The following is a 16557-nucleotide window of genomic DNA, read 5'->3' as shown; positions in this document are numbered from 1 at the left end:
GAAAGATCAGCTGCAGAACCCCCAGTTCGGGGCAGGGGGGCTCTTGGCTCCCAACTCATCCAGGGGAGTCCTGTCCCCCCAATACACCGAGGGGCTGGCTGGGTCAAGAAGCACACGAGGCCAGAGGCTCCTGCCTTTCCTCATCCTAATCCTCGCCTACAAGGGAGGCTGCACATGCCTGCACAGGAGGGGTACTTGCAGGCAGGGTTAGCTTTCTTCCCTGACTCCTTCCCGAATGCAGTCAGGGAAGACCCAGCCCAGACAGATGCTCAGGAGATGCCCTGAGGCAGAGCTCTCTTCTGACGGTGCAGGGCACAGGTGGATCAGCCTTGAGGCTGTGATGGGTGGGGCCTCTGGGCACACCTGGGGTAACCCCCATTCTCGCCCTCCTCCCCCACAGCTGCTGTTCCAGGAGGACCTGGAGATCACACACATGTACTCAGCAGAGGGTGAGGAGGTGCAGTTGTCCTTCTCCATCTACCCATCCAGCAACGTGGAGGACTGGCTGCAGGAGGTGGAACGCAGCATGAAGACCAGCATACGGGACATCATCGAGAGGGCCATTAAGGCCTACCCCACGGTGAGCACCAGCACTCCTCTTATCCCGGCGCGTCTCCAAGCCTGGTCGTCCTTCCGTCCTTCCGTTTGCTCCTTTCTCAGTGCTCTCTGTTGCATCATAGTAGCTGGGCTGCCTTCCTGCCTCATGCTCAGGCTACAGCTGAGGGCTTCTCGGGGCGGGGGTCCTTGAGGCCTGCTCAAGGAAGAATCTGAAAACATGCTCCAGAACATGAAAGTTGTTCCTAATAATCATCAGTTGCTGTTTTATGTTTCAAGCACTTACTGTGTTCACTCACATTACCCCTCCCAGCCCCACAGGCAGCAGCTGAGCTGGAGGTTAAGTCTTATCCTACAAAGTCAGTTCAGAGACCTTTTCTGCCCAATTGCCTGTAATTTGCAGGTGGCAGAGCCAGGGTCTGAACTCAGGGCTATGTGTGCCCTGATTCTGGGCTCCCACCTCCCTGCTTCAGGGTCTCCTCTGCTGAGGAAGTGAGGCCCAAAGCTTACTGGCTTCTCTGCTTTTGAGGTAGAATTAACAACTTGATCCCAGAGTTTGAAAGGCAGAAGCACAGATGATGTTTAAAGAAAAAGAGGGTGCAGGGTCAGGGCTGGCAGCTGCCTGGGTCAGCCCTGGCTGTGTTATCTTCCCAGATGCCCAGGACCCAGTGGGTTCTGAACTGGCCTGGCCAGGTGACCATCGCCGGGTGCCAGACCTATTGGACCATGGAAGTGGCAGAAGCCCTGGAGGCCAGTAACCTCAGTAACCAGCTGTTTCCCCAGCTTGCCCAGCAGGTGGGAGTCAAGGGGGTCATCATCTGCTCCCCACATACACCCCGCACCCCGGAGAGCCCAGTCCCTCCAGGAGCTTTTTCCTGTAATGAGCCTGTAAGAGGCCTGGGGTTGGCTCCAAAGAGCAAAAGAGACAGTCAGAAATGAGTGTCTCACGACCAGCCCCCAGTGGGAGGGACTGGGGCTCTAAGGAGAGCTTTGAGGCCAGGCAAGTTCCCCTCTCCCAAGGGTCACCAAAGGAGCCACATCCTGCAGCATCCTGCAGGCTCTCCTTGCTCTGTGCACCGGCTCCTGACCACACTCCTTCCCTGAGCCTTCAGCAGGCTCCGCCACCTGGCCACTGAAGGCTCAGGTGGCACTGTACGCCAGGGAGACAGGGGCCATGCATGTACCTCCATTGTTTTGTACTTCCCTGCCAGACTTCTCATGGGACCGATGCCCTCCTTGTGCCCCTCCCATCTCAGGCCATCAGAAGCCCCCAGAATAGAGGTGTTGTCCCCACCAGAGCCTACCCCCGCATGACCATGCCTGACAGTGTCCCTCATTCCTGCAGCTCAGTGACCTAGTGGCCCTGGTACGGGGCAAGCTGTCCCGCATGCAGCGGGCTATGCTGTCGGCGCTAATCGTCATTGAGGTCCATGCCAAGGACGTGGTGGGCAAGTTGATTCAGGAGAATGTGGTCAGTGGGCATGACTTCCAGTGGATCTCACAGCTGAGGTGAGGAGGCGAGGGGCCCTGGCCCAGCCGCAGCTGCAGGTGGGGGCCAGATGAGGGTGGAGAGTCAATCAACAGTAGGCTGGTCCTGGCCAGCCCTTGAGGCCCTGGGACAACCTGGACAGGGATTCCTGATGTCCTCTTTCCCCAAGAGAACCACCTCTCCTCTACCGTGTACCCTGCCCGGCGGCCCGTGGTCCCCATAGCCCGCAAACCCACCTCCCTACAATGCCAGGTACTACTGGACAAACAACAACCTGTATATCCGAGCTGTGAACGCTGAGTTCATCTATGGCTACGAGTACCTAGGCAACAGCGGGAGGCTGGTGATCACTCCGCTCACAGACAGGTGAGAGTCCTCCTCCCCACACGCTCTCCCACACTGGGACCCTCCCTCCAGCTCTGGCTGGCCCAGAAGTGCAAGGACTGAAAGATATAGCCAGCCCATGACGAGCCAGTCCATCAGAGCTGTGCAGCATTAGAAGCATGGGCTTCAGGTTTAAAACTGGCTCTACCCACCATAGGCTGAGCGACCTTAGGCAGGTGACTCAGCCCTTTGTGCCTCAGTTTTCTCTGTGGCTTCGTCAGGGTGGTTATGAGAATTTCATGAGCTGATAGGTAAAGCTCATAGCTCTCTAATGGGTGTGAGCATTACTATTTTTATTAGTTAAATTATGCTTTCAACATGCCAGAAGAATTGATCTTGAGAGAAATAATGGGTGAGTCCCTTTATAAAGTGAACAGGTCTCTTCTAAAGCAATCAGTTGTTTCCTCTTGCCAACAGTATTTAGTAGCAGCTGGATTTTCAAGTTGGGTTTCGAGTAAGGAAAGTGAAGTGTGGCCACAGTTCAGCCTTCCCAGTGGATTTCTGAACAAGACTCTGCAAGGCCACAAGGCGGGGTGGGGAAGCACTGGGCAGGTGGTTAACGGGCAGTCCTGACCCCAGCAGCCAGGGCTGGGCACACCTGGGGCCCTGCAAAGAAGGAGGAGCAAGCGCCACCCACCAAGGGGCCCAAGAAGGGGAGGCTGTCTCCCTGTGTCTGTGGGAATCCTGATGAAGGTGCGTAGCTGGTGCCTATCTCTTCTCGCTCCTGCAGGTGCTACCTGACCCTGACTGGGGCTTTGCATCTCAAATTTGGAGGCGCCCCAGCTGGCCCAGCTGGCACAGGGAAAACTGAGACCACCAAAGACCTGGGCAAGGCCTTGGCCATCCAGACCGTTGTGTTCAACTGCTCTGACCAGCTTGACTTCATGGCCATGGGCAAGTTCTTCAAGGGCCTGGCCAGGTGAGGCTGGATGTGAGGGTGGCACAGGACAAGGCAGGAAGGCTGTGCTCTCCTGGGGACACTGCCCGAGAGGAGCCTCACAAGATGGTGGAGGGGACAGGCTGGGATAACAGGAGTCAAAGGCTTAGCTCCTATGGGTGCTGGTGTTGTGGCTGAGCTGACAGAGATCACCATTGAGGGTTTCCTCTTCAGTGAAGTCATAGGGGACCTTGGAGGTGCCAGATGGGTTCTGAACTCCTATCCCCTTCACGTTCTCATCTCACTTAGTTCTGGAGCCTGGGCCTGTTTCGATGAGTTCAATCGCATCGATATTGAGGTGCTGTCTGTGGTGGCACAGCAGATCACCACCATCCAGAAGGCGCAGCAACAGCGGGTGAGCCACCCTCCTCCACACCTCCCTAAGTCAGCACCTCAGCTGTCTTACCCACCACACCCATGCTGCCGTGTGACTCCCACCTTGCAGGGTGAGAAGCCAGGCACTCAGCCTGCTCTGAGCTCAGCCTCCTAGGTCACAGGGGACTGGGCAATTTCCCTACCCCCTTGCAGAGCTGTCCCTAAGGGGCTTTTGTAGCCCGTCAGGGAACCCCGCATCCATACCCCACTCTGGGGGCAGTTCCCAGGCCAAGCTGCAGTGGATAAAGGGATCCCTCCCACATCCTGGCCCTAATGGAAAGCCCCAGCCATCTGTCCTTCTTTTAGCATTGTTCAGAGTAGCTGGTAGTCTTCTCCTGGAGACAAGAGCTGGGAGGCTGGCAGGTGCCTCAACCCCACCCCAGTAGGGCCCTGGGTCCCAGTTAGAACTGAGCTTGCCCAAGTTTGATGAGAATCCATGGCAAGAACTGGGGGTGGAAGGAGTGGGCGGTAGGTGATTTGTGAAGACCTCAGGCAGCCGGGACCTGGGAGGCCATGGGTATTCCCTGGGACTGGAGGTCTTAGACCAGATCCTAAGAGAGGAGTCAGCTTATGATCAGGGGTCAGTCTGGGCTGACCAGCTATAGCCAGGACCAGGGATCAACAGGGGATAAGGCCCATCTAGACAAGGGGTAGGCGAGTCACCCTCTTCTCCTGCCCCACATAGGTGGAACGCTTCATGTTCGAGGGTGCTGAGATCCCACTCGTGCCATCCTGCGCAGTGTTTATCACCATGAACCCAGGATATGCCGGCCGCACTGAGCTGCCCGATAACCTGAAGGTGAGTTCAGGCCTGGGAGGCCACCCAGGGCACTGGGAGGCACTGGAGCTGTGGCCTGAGCTCAGAGATGCTAAAGAACTTATGCAAGGCACGCAACTGCTGGACGTGATTCCCCATGGCAGCCCTCCTGCCCAGGGGTCCTGAGGGCCGGACATGGACAGAAGGCCCCAGGCTTGTCTCTTGGCTTGGGAGAAGTCAGGGAACAGGTTCAGGTCAACATAAAGACCAATTTCTAATAGGCAGAGTGGGCTAGCCACAGGGGAGTGTAAGCCTCAGTTATGGCAGACATGCTGCAGAGGGGAATCCAAGCATTAGTGGAGGAGGAGGGCTGTGACTACCTCCTAAGGATCAGACAGTCCAGAGAGCTGGGGGTGCTCTGGAAGGGGAGGTCTGCCTCTCCATTCACATGTACACCACGGACCCCAGGCGCTCTTCCGGCCCGTGGCCATGATGGTTCCGGATTACGCCATGATCGCTGAGATCTCCCTCTATTCCTTTGGCTTCAATGAGGCCAATGTGCTGGCCAAGAAGATCACAACCACCTTCAAGCTGTCCTCTGAGCAGCTCAGCTCTCAGGTGAGGCCCTGCCCTAACCAGGTTCCAGGCTCTGAGAGCTGCTGCCTGCCCCCAGCAACCCCATGCGATAGGAATTACATCCCCATTTCTTAGCTGAGGACACTGAGGTTGTAAGCAGCTAAGAGACTAGCCAGGCTCATGCAGTGCACAGGTGAGCTACAGAAGGAGTCAGGAACAGATTCCCACTTGGGCTAGTTCAGGTGCGAGGGAAGGTCAACCATTACATGACCAAGAGCCATTAGATGCCCCAGGGCTGCAGATCAAGTGCACCTGGGTCTCACGGGCACAGAGTGGGATGGCCAGTCACCCAGCAAAGCCTCCCAGCACCACGGGCTCTCCACTCCATGTGCTGGACCCGGGTTCCAGGGATAGCTGTGGTGGGTCTAGGCACCAGCACTGGATGAGCCTTCCCGTGGGGCTCCATTGCAGCCTCCTGCTCTGCAGTGGCCGAGATGAGCCCCAGCTCTGCCTGGGCTCACATGCTACTAGCTTAGTTTCTCTTCCCTAATAATTCCAGAAAAAGTCCCTGGTGTCACCATAATGGGCCCTCTCTGAGTGACCTGCTTATGCATGAATACCAATCACTATGGCTAGGGGAAAATCATACTGTTTTTGGCCAGGTGAGGCCCACCCAAAACCCATGGGCTGGAGGAGAGGCAATTTGTTACTGGTAAAAACAGCAGCGGTCCCCCACAGTGTACCCTTTTTGCCAGCACCTCCACATACCCTCTTTCTAAACCATCCATTTTCAAAAATGCTCACCCACCCCCACCCGCCCACTATAGCAACTATCCCCACATGGTTCTGGAAATGCCCTCATCCCCTTGTCAAACGGCAGTGACCCAAAGTCAAGCCCGGTCTCTTCATCCAAGTCCATGATTTCTGGGAAATGTACTGGTCTGTGGGTCCAGTTGTACTTTTTATGGTCTGGCACCATGGGGTGATATGATAAGTGTAACTATTCCCAACATACCAGCTATGTAATGGAGAGAAACAGAACCAGCGGCAGCATCAGGGAAAGCAATGGTGGTGTACCTGAAAGAGTGGGTCTGGAGAAATTTTACAAGAGATTCAGAAGGAAGCACAAAGGCCATTATGGCCAGCCCATTCATGGCGCAGATGGGAAACTCCTTTGTTCACTTCGTGAACAAAATTCGAGTGCCTCCCTGCTCTTAATGCCACCCAGGGATTTAACTGTGACCAAGGCAGAGTCCTCGCCTTCAGGAGCCAAGAGTCAAACAGGGGATGCAGAAGAAGTAACCTGGTAAAAGGAGAGGGCCACTGGAATGGTGAAGTAGAAAGTGGCAGAAAGTGGCCCAAAGGAGGGCACCTGGCCCAGGCTGGGGTGTGCAGGTGGTCATAGACGGCCTGCAGGGAAGTGACATTTTAGCTGTGAGCTGGGTGATGAGTCAGGTACCAGACAGAAAGCAGTGTTCCGGGCAGAAGCTCTGAGAGGGACAGTGCCCACCCACCTCTCCATCTGTATGGTGGTGACAGGATCACTATGACTTCGGGATGAGAGCTGTGAAGACTGTGATTTCGGCTGCTGGCAACCTCAAGCGAGAAAATCCCAGTATGGATGAGGTGAGTGCCATCCAGAGAGATGCCTGGGAGCAGGGCTCCAGGAGGGTTCCGGAGCAGTTGAAGGAGCATCTGGCCTGGGCCACCCTGAAGGCTCCTCCGGCCTCTGCTGCAGGAACTGATCTGCCTCCGGGCCATCCGAGACGTGAACGTGCCTAAGTTCCTACAGGAGGACCTGAAGTTATTCTCTGGGATCGTGTCCGACCTGTTCCCTACCATCAAGGATGAGGACACTGACTATGGCATCCTGGACAAGGCCATCCGCAAGGCCTGCGAGAAGAACAACCTCAAAGATGTAGATGGTGAGCCCCTGGCCCCTGCCCTGCAGTCTTGGTGTCTGAGGAAGGGCTGGATCCAGCCACCCTGGGATCCAGGGCAGGGGGGCAGAAACAGGCAGTCCAGCCTTAGGGACCCTCATGCCTGGCCAAAGGTGTTGCTGGCTGGGGCTCTCTGTCAAGCAGTTCACAGGGCAGGGCAGGTGCCCCCAGCCCTGTCTCCACTGGAACCCTTCAGGTGGTTGGTGTCTAGAAAAAACTCCTTCACTCCCATACTCACACTTCTGACATCAGATAGGTGGGTCTTTTCCTACACCAACCAATTCTCCAACACCAGCTGGGTGTCCTAAAATTTAATTCAATTCTGACACTAATCAGAGTTAGCATAGACCCTTCAGGTTAAGGGCTCATTCCACAAGACTGTCCCCACTTCAGATGCCAGTTCCAAGTAGGGGGTCCCCAAGTTACCCACAACTTCTATCTGACTTGGCTACAAATCCAAGGTTCCCATGACCCCCTCATCCGATTTTATCATTGGCTAGAACAGCTCATAGAACTCAGGGAAACACATGCTTATGCTTACTGGTTTATTATATAATAAAGGATATGATAAAGGATACAAGTGAACAGGCAGATGAAGAGATATATAAGACGAGATCTGTCCCCATGGAGTTGGGGTGTGTCACCCTCCCAGCATGTGGATGTTTTCACCAACCTGGAAGCTCTCCAAACCCTGTACTTTTGGGATTTTTATGGAGACTTCATCATGTAGGCATGATCAATTATTAACTCCATTTCCGGTTCCTCTCCCCTTCCTGGAGAATGATGGGGTGGGCCTATAAGTTCCAAGCTTCTAGTCATGGCTTGGTCATTCTTATGACCAGCCCCGTCCCAGGAGCCCAGTATCAAGAGTCACCTCATTAAAACAAGAGTTCCTAGCACTCAGGAAATTACAAAGGTCTAGGAGCTCTGTGTCAGGAACCAGGGTCAAAGACTAAATATTAGAAAAGAAGATTCTCCTTGCATCCCTATTTACAAGTTTGAGGAAATCTGTATCAAGGACTGGGGACAGAAACCAATATACAATATTATTTCACAGCGAGGAAGCAGGTGGCATCCCCTCCCCCAGACCTCTTGCTGTAGCCCCTCTTCCCCGTGTGAGAAGCAGCCTCAGCACTTGGGGCTCTCTTGGGCCTTGCTCCTCCCTGACAGAAGCTCTCCTCTGCCCTGTCCATGATTGGGACTTGATGCCATGATTGGGGGTGAGCTGTGGCATGTCCATACCTCCTCCCCACTTCGCCCAGCCAACACTCCCCTCTTTTGAACAAGGGCTCCATCCACGAGCAAAGCATGTTGCTCCCACTTGCAGGACTTGCTCAAACTCCTTGTGGTGCTACAGCCCTGGTGACATATTGAGCGTTTGGGCCCTGCCTGCACTGGCTTGTTACAAAGGCCACCATGTAGCTGGAAGAGCTCCAGGGACACCACTATCAGTTAGACTCCCTATGACCCCAATGTCCTTTCCTGGTAGAAGGCAGAGGTCTCAGCTCTGCTACCACATGGCCATGTAGCTCTTGTGCCCACAGCTGCAACCAGCTGCCCTCTCCTCCTCCAGACCCTCCCAGGGTCTTTGGGGGTGGGGTGGGGTGGGTAGAGGGATGCTCATCAGGAAGTCACACCAGCCTCCCTGACCATGTGGGGCCCTCCTCTGGGGCCGGATGTGCTCATACCACAAGCCTGTGCCCTGTGCCCTCCACTGTTCCTCTTACTACATGCAGCTCTGATGCCACCGCCTGCCCCCAGGCCCCAGCAGGCTTGTTGAATGAAGCATCAACTCTTCTCTCCCTCGTGGCCTTGGGTCGGCTTTGCTGTCACTTAATAATGAGACCTTGTCCCTTTGGCGAGGATCCCCGACCTACAGTGCTATAGCTCCCCTCCCCACACACTCCTGGGCCAAAGCGATGCTCTCACTCCCTACCCATGTGAGCCTGGCCTTTTGCCTGCAGCTGACAGCTGTCCCTGTGGCCTTGGTATTTGTCAGTCAAAGGTCCTGACTGACCCTCAGGTTCTGTCCCTAGGATTTTGCCTTGTATTTGGCCAGCACTTACTCAGGGCAATGCTCTCAGCAGGCTGGGCAGTAGCTTTGGGGCTGGAGTTGATTGTGGGCTTGTGACAGCTGAAACTGAGCAGTGGATGTTAGGACGTCATAGTCCCAGTGGAAACCATGGCTGACCATTAGCAGGGAGTTCCTGCTCGGTGCCATGCTCCCTGCTTAGGGCTCCATCTGCCCTGCCCATAAGGACCTATGTGGCCTCATTTTATAGATGAGGAAACTAAGGCTCAGGGAGTGAGGTGACCACCCAAGGTCACACAGAAAGCTAGTGGAGAAGACAGGACCTAAGCCCATGCTTTGACCCCTGGGCTCCCGTGCCATGTCCCCCACAGGCTTCCTGACCAAGTGCATCCAGCTCTACGAGACCACAGTGGTGCGGCATGGCCTCATGCTCGTCGGGCCCACAGGTGCTGGCAAGAGTAGTGTAAGTACAGCCAAGCCAGGCAGCCAAGCCTGGAAGCGCAGTGCCCAGACGATGGGCCTGAGGGCAGTGCAGCCTCAACAGGGATCTTAGTCCCCATTTGCACCTCCTGGCCTCTAGCATACCCCTCCTGTCACCTGTGGCCCTCGGCCCATTCCAGCCCTGCTCTCCAAAGGGCCAGGAGGCTCACTCTCAGTTGCCCATTTCCCCAGTGTTACAGAGTCCTGGCAGCTGCTATGACATCGCTGAAAGGGCAGCCATCCATCAGTGGCGGCGTGTACGAGGCCGTCGACTACTATGTGCTCAACCCCAAGTCCATCACGATGGGCCAGCTGTATGGGGAGTTTGACCTGCTCACCCATGAGTGGTGAGTAGCCCGTGACCCACCTCCAGTGACAGCCCTGCTCCCAGGTCTCTGGAGGCTGGAGGCCATGGGCCCCCCTCTGTCCCCCAGTCCCGAGGAAGGTCTGAAGCTCAAGCTCTGGAGTCCAAAGCTTGGGACTCTGCCTACCATTACACGTCTTGGCTGAGTGACCTTCCTCACCTCCTGGGCCTTGGTTCCACTGTCTGCAAAGTGGGGATAATCATGGCACCATTATTATGGTGAGGAGAAAATGAGCTTAACACACGAAGACGCCTGGATATTGTGGCGCATGCCAAGTGCTCAGTGAATGTTGACTTCTGTCATTGCCCCAGGAGAGGCTGGTGGCCCCTCTCAGGGCCTCTGCTCCCAGGCTGAGGCATGCATTTTAGGGGAAGTGGGCTGAGCTGGGAGAATGGCAACTGGGTGGAGATCCTGCGAACATCAGCACCTGAGGGTCTTTTCTCTGGGGCGGTTCTGTACCTACCAAAGATGTCTCCAGTCTCCTGCTGGGGGTGTCTGATTGGCTCTAGTGTTTTGGAAACTCAGTGGGGGATGGGCACTGGAGGGGGACTCATCCATCTTTCTGAATGCAGACCTGTCCTGCTCCCCCCTTTTCTGGTGAAAGGTTGCACCCACACCCACTCCAGACTCCTGTGTAGGCAGATGGGGGGGCCTGGGGATCAGACCAAAAAAATGACCCCCTAGTCACCCCTTCCCTGGCACTTGGTGCCTCTGAAATCTGAGCCTTCCAGGTTCTGTAGTAGGAACTAGACACCTCTCCTGACACATATCCTGCTGTCTCTGCTAGGTCATTTCTTCCTTCTCCATCTCTTCCTATCTTCCAGAACTGTGTGAACCTCCATTTCTGCCATTGCCTCCTCTCTTACTTCCTTTTTCTTTTCAGGGTATCATCTTTTGTCTTCCTTTAATATAATTTTAGTAGGGATTCAGCAGGGAGGGAATATAAGCACACATTTTCATTACACCGTATTACACCCAAAAATCCTATTTTCTCTATTAAAATTTTTAAATGAAGATATTGAAAATGAAAACTAAGCCGAGCAGGGCCAGCCCGGCAGCCAGGTTTCCTTGGAAGCCAGCTGTGCTTGCCGCCCTACCCGCCGGCGCCTACAACCCTCACCTCCCTGGTGGCTGCAGGACAGATGGGATTTTCCCCTCCCTCATCCGGACGGGGGTCGTTGCCTCGGACACCAACAAGAAATGGTACATGTTTGATGGGCCGGTGGATGCCGTCTGGATTGAGAACATGAACACGGTGCTGGATGACAACAAGAAGCTGTGCCTCAGCTCCGGGGAGATCATCAAGCTCACAGAGGTGCGTCCACCTGTCCACTCACCTGCTCTCCTCTGTGGCTGGGTGGGCCTGGAAACCACAGAGTACTGGCCGAAACTTGTCCCACCCCACCCCTCCCTCTCGGGTCACAGCTGCATCTCAGGCAGTCACCATGACCCACCTAGGAGCCAGCTCATAACATCCCTCCCTGTCCCCAAGCTCCCGAACCTCAGCCATGTCCTGCACAGCTGCTGAGTGCTGTCTTTCAGGCAGACCTGCCTTCTGTGATGCTCTGAGCCCAAGGCCAGCACCACCACTCCACTGCTCCCAGCTGATGCTGCCTTGTGCCTCCCAGGACCACTTTCAGCCATGCTGGCCCAGTCTGAGCCACCCTCCTGGCAGTGTGCCTGGAGTCTGGGGAACACATTGTATAGACTGGCCACAGGGACGACTGCCTGTGTGAGGGGCAGTTCTTAGAGGAGGGGTATCACCTGGGCATAAGGGCAGTTCATGGTGTCTGCACTGAGCTGATCTCTGGAGCCATTCTGAGAACATTCGGAGGTCAATGTGAATCTGTGTCCATGTACACAGGTACGGGGCTGTGGAGCAGAGCACACAGCTCCCGGGGCTCCAGAGACCCCCAGATGCCCTCACCCCAGGCTGGCCAGATCTCTGCCAGGGATCTCCTGACTCCTGTTCCTCAGGGCTCCGGGGTGGGGGGACACATTATCAGCTGAGGGCCAAGGGGTTCCCGCACCCCCCCCAGCACTGCTCCTGGCTCAAAGCTGGTCCCCATGGCCTGCCCAAAGCGGCAGCATGAGCAACCCCTTCCCATGGCCCTGAAGCCCTGGGGGCTGGCGGCTGGCCCATTCACGCAGTTCGTCTTGGCACCAGGGGATGACCATGATGTTTGAGGTGCAGGACCTGGCGGTGGCCTCCCCAGCCACAGTGTCTCGCTGTGGCATGGTGTACCTGGAGCCCAGCAGCCTGGGGCTCATGCCCTTTGTGGAGTGCTGGCTAAAGAGGCTTCCTGTCCTATTGAAGCCCTACGAGGAGCAGTTCAAGGCCCTCTTTGTCAGCTTCCTGGAGGTAAGTGAGGCTACAGCGTGCCGGGCATGGGCAGGGCAGTAGGGTGCTGTGGCCACGTGCCACAGGAGCTGGGTGCCCATCTCCTCCAGGCATCCATCACTTTCGTCCGTTCCTCCGTGAAGGAGGTGATCGCCTCAACCAACAGCAGCCTGACACTGAGTCTGCTCAAGCTACTGGACTGCTTGTTCAAGCCCTTTCTGCCTAAAGAGGTGCGACTCTGAGCGGGGGGCTAGGTGCCTGCTCCCCTGGCCCCTCCTCGCTCTGCTTGGGCTGCCTCAGGGCCCTGAATCTCAAGCCCAGCTTCCTGGAAGAAAGAATTGGATTGACTCACCTGGATCATGGGGACACCCTGTCCATTCTGCTGTAGACACAGAACTCTGCAGCAGAGGCCAGTGGATATCCCCCACCCGCCAGCTTCCTCAGGCCACTCAGTACTGTTCCTGCCTTAGCCTGATGCTGTCCCCTCTGTTTTCAGAGCCTCAAGAAAATACCCCCTGAAAAGCTGAGTAGCATCCCAGAGCTGATCGAGCCCTGGTTCATCTTCTCCCTGATCTGGAGTGTGGGCGCCACAGGGGACAGTGCCAGCCGCATCAGCTTTAGCCATTGGCTCAGAACCATGATGAAAACAGAAAACGTGAGAGGTGGCAGCCCTCGGGCTGGGCTCCCAGGTCTGGGATGCTGAATGCTGGGTGTTCTGGGGCCATTCCCCAGGCCCAGGCCCCCAGGGGCAAGTAACCACACAAACTACTAGGCCTCACAACCTGATTTTCCTCTGGTTCCTCACAGCTGACCATGCACTTCCCAGAGGAGGGGCTGGTGTTCGATTACAGGCTAGATGATGGAGGCATCAGCAATACCAACGAAGATGAGGACGAAGAGGAGGAGGGCAAGCAGGTGACTGCAGGCCTGCCCTGAGGGGACAGGATAGGGGGCACCCCACTGGGTGGTAGCTGTCCTCCTTGATGAATAATGACTACAGAGAAGGGGACATGTTGACAGCCACAGGTCTCAGGCTGGAGTTAGGTGCATTACTCATGAATCTTCACAGACCTATGGGGTGGTTGTTACTGTGCCCATTTCCCAAACAAGGAGAATGAGGCTCAGACTAGTCACATACAACTAGTCAGTGCAGAGCTCGACTAGGAGATGTCAGGGTACCTTGTTTCTCAACCAGATGCGCTGTCTCCTCCACGTTGGTGCTGAGACTAGGGATTGGCTATCTCAGTTCTACTTAGTAGACTTGGGGAGGGGGTCACTTTGTGAGGGGTTAAATGTCTAATCATATGTTGTTTTGTACACTTGAAACTAATATAAAAAAAATAATAAAAGCCCCATTTGCCCAGGGGCTGGGCTCCCCAAGGGCAGAAATGTCCCCATGGCCTGCCTTAGTGTCCCCATCCCTCCCGTCAGCCAGCAAGAACTCCATGAGCCTTACCTCATTCCAGGATCAGGGCCCCAGCCCAGAAGGAGGAAGGGGCAGAGAGCTGTCTGCAGAAATGGTCACTGAGCAGGGTCCTACTGGGAATCTCACAGGGCACATTTGAATCTAATGGTCAGAACTGTCCCCATTGGGACATGTTGGTTTGACCATAGTGAGCCCCTCCGTCAAGGGAGGTCTGCAAGCTGGGTCAGGGCTGTGAGGGAAGGGATTAATGCAGGTGGGAATGGTGGGGAAGGCTAGGCCAGGTGGCCTCCGAGCTTCTAGGTGATGCCAACACCCATGATTCTGGCCCCCACACTACTGGGTAGCCTGCAACTAAGTAGCAAAGACCTTTGCATTCTGGGTTGTCCAATTCCCAGATCACCTCCTTCATGCAGAGACCCAGAGACTGTCAGTCCCTAGGGAGCCTCCACTAGCGGTAGCTATGTGCAGAGAGCCCCCCCCCCATTCCTGGTGATTTGTTCTGGGAGTCCCCACCCAGGCAGGGAGCAGGGCATGGGGCTTCCCACTTCATTCAGAAGCAGCTCCTCACCTGGGCCCTCTTGCCAAGGCCCAAAAGTGCAGCTCCTTGCCCTCCTGGTACATTTGGCCAGGGGTAGGGTGGGGAGGGGTTTCCAGCCCACCCCTGAGCCACCTGTGGTTCCAGGTTGCCTGGGTGAAGTGGATGGACTCCTCGGCTCCATTCACCATGATGCCAGACACCAACTACTGCAACACCATCGTGCCCACCGTGGATACCGTGCAGATGTCCTACCTGCTGGGCATGCTAATCACCAACCACAAGCCTGTGAGTTGCCCCGCCATGCCCTGTCTCATCCCACACCAAGGCTCAGGTCAGGGGATGGTTAGCCTGTGAAAGTGTGGCAGCTCCTACTGTGTTCTGGGCTCTGTGGGAGAGCTATACCTGCATGACCCTGCTCTCCCAGGTGCTGTGCATCGGGCCAACAGGCACGGGGAAGACCCTCACCATATCCGACAAGCTCCTCAAGAACCTGCCGCTAGAGTACATCAGCCACTTCCTCACCTTCTCAGCCTGTACCTCTGCCAACCAAACCCAGGACCTCATCGACAGCAAGCTGGACAAGAGGCAAGCACCCCTCGTTCCTTCCTAGGCCCCAGTATCCCCCCGGCCTGGCTGAACCAGCTGCTGTCTCCTCAACCCCCACCACCACCACCAAATCATGCTCCTGCGTTTGCCAGAACCTCGCGGTGGGGTTGGGGAGGAGGGCGGGTGCTAGGCTCCCTTGAAGACTGTTGAAGACTGCCTAGAGCCTTCTGCCACCAGGAAGTTCCTACTGAACCCTTCCATGGGTGCTCACCCTGGGCTGGGCACTGGGGCGGGGCCTGTCATGCATATGCCAGGGAGGTAGGACTCACCTTGAGGGAGCCCAGACTTCCGGCAGTCAGGTGTAATGTCCCAGGACACTCAGGATGGGACAAGGGGCTGCTCAAGAGGTCCAGCAATTTAGAGGGGGCCAAAGTTAGTAGGGCTTCCCAGAGAACCTGGATTCCCAGAGGACCTGGTGCCCATGGGTGATGGGCTCACACAGCACCCCCTCTCCATAGGAGGAAGGGTGTGTTTGGGCCACCCCTGGGGCGCAACTTCGTCTTCTTCATCGATGACCTGAACATGCCGGCCTTAGAGACATATGGTGCCCAGCCGCCTATCGAGCTGCTGCGCCAGTGGATGGACCATGGCGGCTGGTATGACCGCAAGATCATTGGTGCGTGCCAGCCCGCCTGGGCCAGTGGGGCACGGGCAGGGTGTGCTAGGCAGGGCAGGGTGCCTCCTCCATTAGGCAAGGGAGGCCCAGGGCCTAGGGCCCATGGCACTTTTAGAGGGTCCACAGAAATGTTTTAAAATCAGGGAGAAAATGAGCTTTTAGCTCAAAGAAAAATTTTAATGTGCAATATTAATATATCTTTACACCAGTACTGTTGTTGTAAATTATAATTTTTAATATTTTTTTGATGGAGGAGGAGGCCCATGAAGACAAAAGTGCCTAGGGTCCACGAAAGTCACACTGTAGGCCCTGGCAGGTTCCCCTCCTGACTTCCTATCCCCACTCCAGGAGCCTTCAAGAACCTGATAGACATCAACTTTGTCTGTGCCATGGGCCCCCCAGGAGGAGGCAGGAATGCCATCACCCCACGACTGACACGCCACTTCAACTACCTGTCCTTTACTGAGATGGACGAGGTCAGCAAGAAGCGCATCTTTTCCACCATCCTGGGCAGCTGGATGGGTGAGCATTGGGCAGTAGTGGGGGAAACCATGGCAAAGGGAGAAGCCCAGGCCAGGTAAGCTACACCATGGACAGCTGGACAGCGGCTGGAAAGGGTGGGGTAGCTGCACCACTGACCTGGCTTCACCCCTTACTCAGCTCTGTTACCTTTGGCAAATTTATGGAACTCTCTGAGCCTCAGTTTCTTCATCTGTAAAGTGAGTGATAATATTAGTGCCCACCAACTTAAGTCCTGAAGGTTAAACAAAACATTTCACATAGAGCATCTAGCATGACGCCTGGCAGGCGTTGACTGCTGAATATGATCTATACATATGTGCACACATGCAATTACCTGCATAAGTACCCATGTATCTGTTAGTACTTGCCCAGAAACTCTGGTGGAAGGACGTTACTTTTGGAATTCAGGAAAAGCCACCAAGATAAATAGAATAAAGTGGCCCTGATCCTTCATGGTACTAGGGGAAAAGCCCACCCCAGGATGAATTCCCCCTACCAGCCCACCTCACACCTCACACACACCCTCACCTGTAAACTCCACTTGGGTTTTACTCCACTTGGATTAAACTCCACTTGGGTAAACTCCACTTGTGGGTGCTGGGAGTCAGGCCTTCCCTC

General features: G+C 55.5%; 1 protein-coding gene across 1 annotated transcript in view; it reads left to right on the top strand.

Moving 5' to 3' along the window:
- Positions 1-16557, top strand: part of DNAH1 (dynein axonemal heavy chain 1) — a 75587-nt gene that overhangs the window by 36804 nt on the left and 22226 nt on the right. Inside the window, exons 25-45 of the mRNA XM_019628111.1 lie at positions 401-580; positions 1210-1350; positions 1901-2064; positions 2297-2410; positions 3159-3347; positions 3615-3720; positions 4426-4539; positions 4966-5115; positions 6613-6699; positions 6812-6998; positions 9417-9508; positions 9718-9872; positions 11028-11205; positions 12058-12252; positions 12342-12461; positions 12728-12886; positions 13039-13146; positions 14340-14480; positions 14620-14780; positions 15260-15417; positions 15766-15939. Of these exons, the coding sequence (XP_019483656.1) occupies positions 401-580; positions 1210-1350; positions 1901-2064; positions 2297-2410; positions 3159-3347; positions 3615-3720; positions 4426-4539; positions 4966-5115; positions 6613-6699; positions 6812-6998; positions 9417-9508; positions 9718-9872; positions 11028-11205; positions 12058-12252; positions 12342-12461; positions 12728-12886; positions 13039-13146; positions 14340-14480; positions 14620-14780; positions 15260-15417; positions 15766-15939 (3073 nt within the window). The remainder of the gene's footprint in view (positions 1-400; positions 581-1209; positions 1351-1900; positions 2065-2296; positions 2411-3158; positions 3348-3614; positions 3721-4425; positions 4540-4965; positions 5116-6612; positions 6700-6811; positions 6999-9416; positions 9509-9717; positions 9873-11027; positions 11206-12057; positions 12253-12341; positions 12462-12727; positions 12887-13038; positions 13147-14339; positions 14481-14619; positions 14781-15259; positions 15418-15765; positions 15940-16557) is intronic.

This window comes from Hipposideros armiger, unplaced genomic scaffold (assembly GCF_001890085.2).
Source record: "Hipposideros armiger isolate ML-2016 unplaced genomic scaffold, ASM189008v1 scaffold_748, whole genome shotgun sequence".
NCBI lineage: Eukaryota > Metazoa > Chordata > Mammalia > Chiroptera > Hipposideridae > Hipposideros > Hipposideros armiger.
The sequence above is the reverse complement of the archived record's forward strand: the minus strand, read 5'-3'. Positions and strand labels throughout refer to the sequence as shown.